Source organism: Trichogramma pretiosum, unplaced genomic scaffold (genome assembly GCF_000599845.2).
Source record: "Trichogramma pretiosum strain Unisexual culture from Peru unplaced genomic scaffold, Tpre_2.0 scaffold17, whole genome shotgun sequence".
In the NCBI taxonomy this organism is placed as follows: Eukaryota; Metazoa; Arthropoda; class Insecta; order Hymenoptera; family Trichogrammatidae; genus Trichogramma; species Trichogramma pretiosum.
This window is the reverse complement of record NW_019641225.1, coordinates 2,311,516-2,315,497: the sequence shown is the minus strand read 5'-3', so window position 1 is coordinate 2,315,497 and position 3,982 is coordinate 2,311,516. Positions and strand designations below refer to the sequence as shown.

General features: G+C 40.1%; 1 protein-coding gene across 4 annotated transcripts; it reads left to right on the top strand.

Annotated features, from left to right (window-relative positions):
- Positions 1 to 1,683: 1,683 nt before the first annotated feature.
- On the top strand, positions 1,684 to 3,594 carry LOC106649123. 4 transcript variants are annotated; one of them, XM_014366398.2, is made up of 5 exons: positions 1,684 to 1,703; positions 2,747 to 2,999; positions 3,070 to 3,146; positions 3,231 to 3,351; positions 3,427 to 3,594. In XM_014366398.2, the coding sequence occupies exons 2-5, from the start codon at positions 2,795 to 2,797 to the stop codon at positions 3,546 to 3,548; spliced, it is 525 nt and encodes a 174-aa protein (XP_014221884.1). In that variant the 5' UTR covers positions 1,684 to 1,703; positions 2,747 to 2,794; the 3' UTR covers positions 3,549 to 3,594. The 4 variants fall into 4 exon arrangements, with proteins under 4 accessions (XP_014221884.1, XP_023313982.1, XP_023313984.1 ...); XM_023458214.1 differs by having other exon boundaries at positions 1,690 to 1,736; XM_023458216.1 differs by having other exon boundaries at positions 1,703 to 1,736; positions 2,810 to 2,999.
- The last annotated feature ends 388 nt before the right edge of the window (positions 3,595 to 3,982 follow it).

Here is a 3,982-nt window from a genome sequence, read left to right as displayed (position 1 = left end):
TGTGATGCAGGAAGTGCATCAGATGCTCGGTTGCCCGGCGAGCCTCTGCGTAGTCGTTGTCGTCGGCCAATAATAATATAATTTGAATATAGTAAATCATTTGATCGCGGTATTTATATTTTCATGTGAGCAACGATGAGAAGAGAAAGGACGTTTGGCAGCTTGTCAACACGACGTATAAGTAACGACAAGTCAGTTGCCAACGAACTGGCGAGATCGATTGATCGCGATCGTGTGTGTGCGAAATTGATCCGAGTAAGTGAGTGTGTGTGTGCGGCGTCCAGGGTGACTCTCTGGATGTCTAGGTCGACTCTTCGTCGAGTACCACGGGTGTAGTCACCCTAAGCTCTCTGAGTGAGGAGTGTGGCTAACTCGACGAGAGCTCGAGTGCGCGGAGAGTGTATGTGTGTGTCTCGACGGCCGGACGAGAGAGAGAAAGCCGATCATCGTCCCACCATTCGAGGAGACGACGAGGCACCCGGGCTCACGACATTTGATTGTGTTGCAGGAGGAGAGGAACATCAGCAGGACAACCAACAACGTCTACATCGAGCACTACGAGTGGTGAGTCGGGCCACGAGCTCCGGTGTATATGTGTTCCCCTCTGAGCCTCGCGCTCGGCGTGTCGCCGCGCGAGCGTGCCAACGACCCAGTGTCCTCGGGCCGATATGTATATTGTAGTACAGCGATAAATAAATCGCCTTATATTAATTGAATCGATGTGTCAACGGTTATTTGCATGCATGAGCCCGAGTTCCTTATTATTTGATATACAGGCACCTCGAGCCGACGGATTCGCGACGGACGGACCGACGACAAAGGGACATGCGTGGCCGACCGGGGCCGTGAATCCAGAAGAAGAATCTAGGTCACAAATCAATGACCACCTATCTTCACTGCTATTCAAACAAAATCGCTCGACTATTCATTTCCATTTTTGGGAGCTAAGTAGGAATTGAGCGAGAGATTTGTAAGGAAGAACGGTGTCTCGAGACGAAAACGGCAACGGTGAATCTGTATTACTGAAGTTATCCGAGGGTTTCGAACAGCAGTGCTGTACGAAAGTTGCTTTGAAATAAAAAATGAGTCCGATGAATTGTAATGAACAAATATAATATAATATAACGCGCTGTGAGGCATGAGGCAATTTAAGGATCTTTTGATAAGCAAGTTTTGATATATATTTACAATTGTCAAGAAAAAAAACGTATGAGATATAATATGCAATTTCCAGAGGAAATATTCCAAGCATATGACTGCAATGACCTCGACACATTCATAAAGCAATAAATTATTTATAAGAAGTAATTCGCGAAACAAATCGTTATAAAAAAAATATATCATCATGATAAACATATTATTATACAATTATTTTGTGTAATTATGCAAATTTAAATAAGCTCCTGTGGCGACCACAGGCTATCGTGCTTGCGTATGTGTGTGTGTGTGTGTGCGCGCGCGCCTCACCAGCGTGTAGACGCGACATCTCGGCTCGGGCTCGGCGGACATACGTGTTCCGCCTGTGTGTGTGTATGTGTGCAGTGGTATGTGTGCGCAGCCTGCCTAGGCCTTCTCGCGGCAGCAGCCGTGGCATGTCTTCCCCCACCGCGCTGGGATCTGCTCCGCATGTGTGCCGGCGACGTGCTGGTCGCCGCTCGACAGATTAACTTTGACCGACCTAGAGTCAACGCGTGCGAACAAGTGTAAGCGATAGCGAGCCGCGATACATTAATAAAGTGAACATAATTTAACAATTAACTCTGCTAATACGCATTTTAATTAATATTGCACCCTTCTGACTATCCAACATCCAGTGACGCAATACTCCAATAAATCTTTTCTAAACTTGATCCAGAATATATTCTAAAAAGTCATTATACACTCGGCAACAAAATTATCGCAACATAAAAATTCATCGAAATTTTGTCGATTTTCAAATGCTTTTATCTTGGGCTAGATTTATCGTATCGACAAGCTTTTTTTTTAATTTCTTGGAAATTTTATCCTCTTTAAATCCATATATATTAAGATAAGATTCGAGTTAATGTTGGGTTACCAGTAGTATTTGAGCGCGACACTAAAAATTACTGAAAAAAATGACTATTTGAACGTGTACCAGTACCACAGTAATTTTTCTATCGAAATCTAACATACACCATCGCAAAGTACTCTTTTCAACGAATAATTTAAAAAAAAGGACCTCTCTACGATTTTTTTAACGTCCTGTAGGTCGAATTGAAGGTACGATTTGTGTACGCAAAATGCCCAGAAAATCGTCTTAATTTCAGCTAAACGGGGGATTTTACGTACTTTAAATGGTATCTTCAAAACTACTGGTAACTCAACATTAACTCTAATCTTATCTTAATATATATGGATTTGAAGAAGACAAATTTTCCAAGAAATTAAAAAAAAAGCGTGTCGATTCGATAAATCTAGTCCAAGATAGAAGCATTTGAAAATCGACGGAATTTCGATGAATTTTTTTGTTGCGATAATTTTTTTGCCGAGTGTATTTTAGAATTTGCACAGTGTGCGCAAAACATGAGCCACTCGTGCCGGCATAGCCGGCACTCCTTCATTCGTTTGTTTGCACTCGTATTGACTACGAGTCAATACTAATGCCTCGTAGTATTGACTCGTAGTCAATACTTCGCATCAATGATCTCTCATGTACACAATGAAATCTGGTGCAAACACTATGTAAAAATCATCGATTAATTGAATTCAACAAATATTTCGGCAGCTATTACCAGCTAAGCGAGCGATAATTTTTTTTCTTTTACGTATAAAAATGCGCCAAGCCAAGCTCTCATCGACAGTAGTATTGTTCAATCATCATTCGAATGCCAAACCGATTTTATACAACATGAAGGGTTTGATCGTCATCTTTGCTTTGTTTTTTGTCACCGTTTCAGCGAGAAAATCCATACCATCAGAAACCGAAGGAAAGGTATTAATGGATGAATGCATGTTGGACAAATACGGCAAGGATCCACGTAAGTGTCTATCGCTCTTTTCATTATATTTTTCGTACATTATCATAAAAATCGGTTGCATTTAATTTAGATGATATGAACATCGATCACAACGTGACGCAAGTGTTGTCGTGCACGTTTGCTTGCAAGTTACAAATCGATGGAGTGGTAAGTGTAGTTATACATCTTACATATGACACTTTGAAATTAATGAAGCAAAAAATAAAGTAAAATTACTCATCTTCTTGACAGATTCTTAATGACAACTCGCTGAATGTGCCAGTTCTTGAGGAGCTTTTCAAAGAGAGAATTGCAGCCAGCGATTTTCCCTACGTGGATGTTTTTGCTAAAACTTATTACCAGTGCAGAAAAGGTAAGATTGATACGTAACCATCAATTTTTAATACCCGCTTTACAATTTATAATATCTTAAAATTAAAATTTTCAGATTATCCCGAGCACTGCGACTGGGAAGTGTGCATGGAAAAAAGAATGCCGGTGGTACCGGAACCGGTAAAAGATATAGAACTTGGGAGTCAGAACATTCAAATTATTGACCAACAAAAATAGTTTGCTGAACAAGATGAATTAGATGTCATTGTTCGTAATGGAAAAAATAAAAAATAAAAAAATCAACCAGAAACAAAAAATATTACTATTTTTGCTTACATCTAATTCTATATTCATAAATGCCCCAAAGCTCGTATTTGTGTACCGATCTTGTAGTGCACATTGCATTACACACTTCACGTAGCGCACGTTGCATAAAATATTATCACGAAATTATTCGTACTAGCTCATTCACCATGCCGTAGAATCATGTTTTGTTAATTTTTCATTTTTCCGTTACAATATACCATTGATAGAAAAAACTTCAAATTTAAATCAAATTTAAATTTATGCTATGCACGAGAAGACCTTCGCTTAGCGGCAAAATATCTCGTGCTGGGCAATATTCCGCGAACTCATGAGTTCCATGCACGAAGAAAACTAGAGAACCAGGT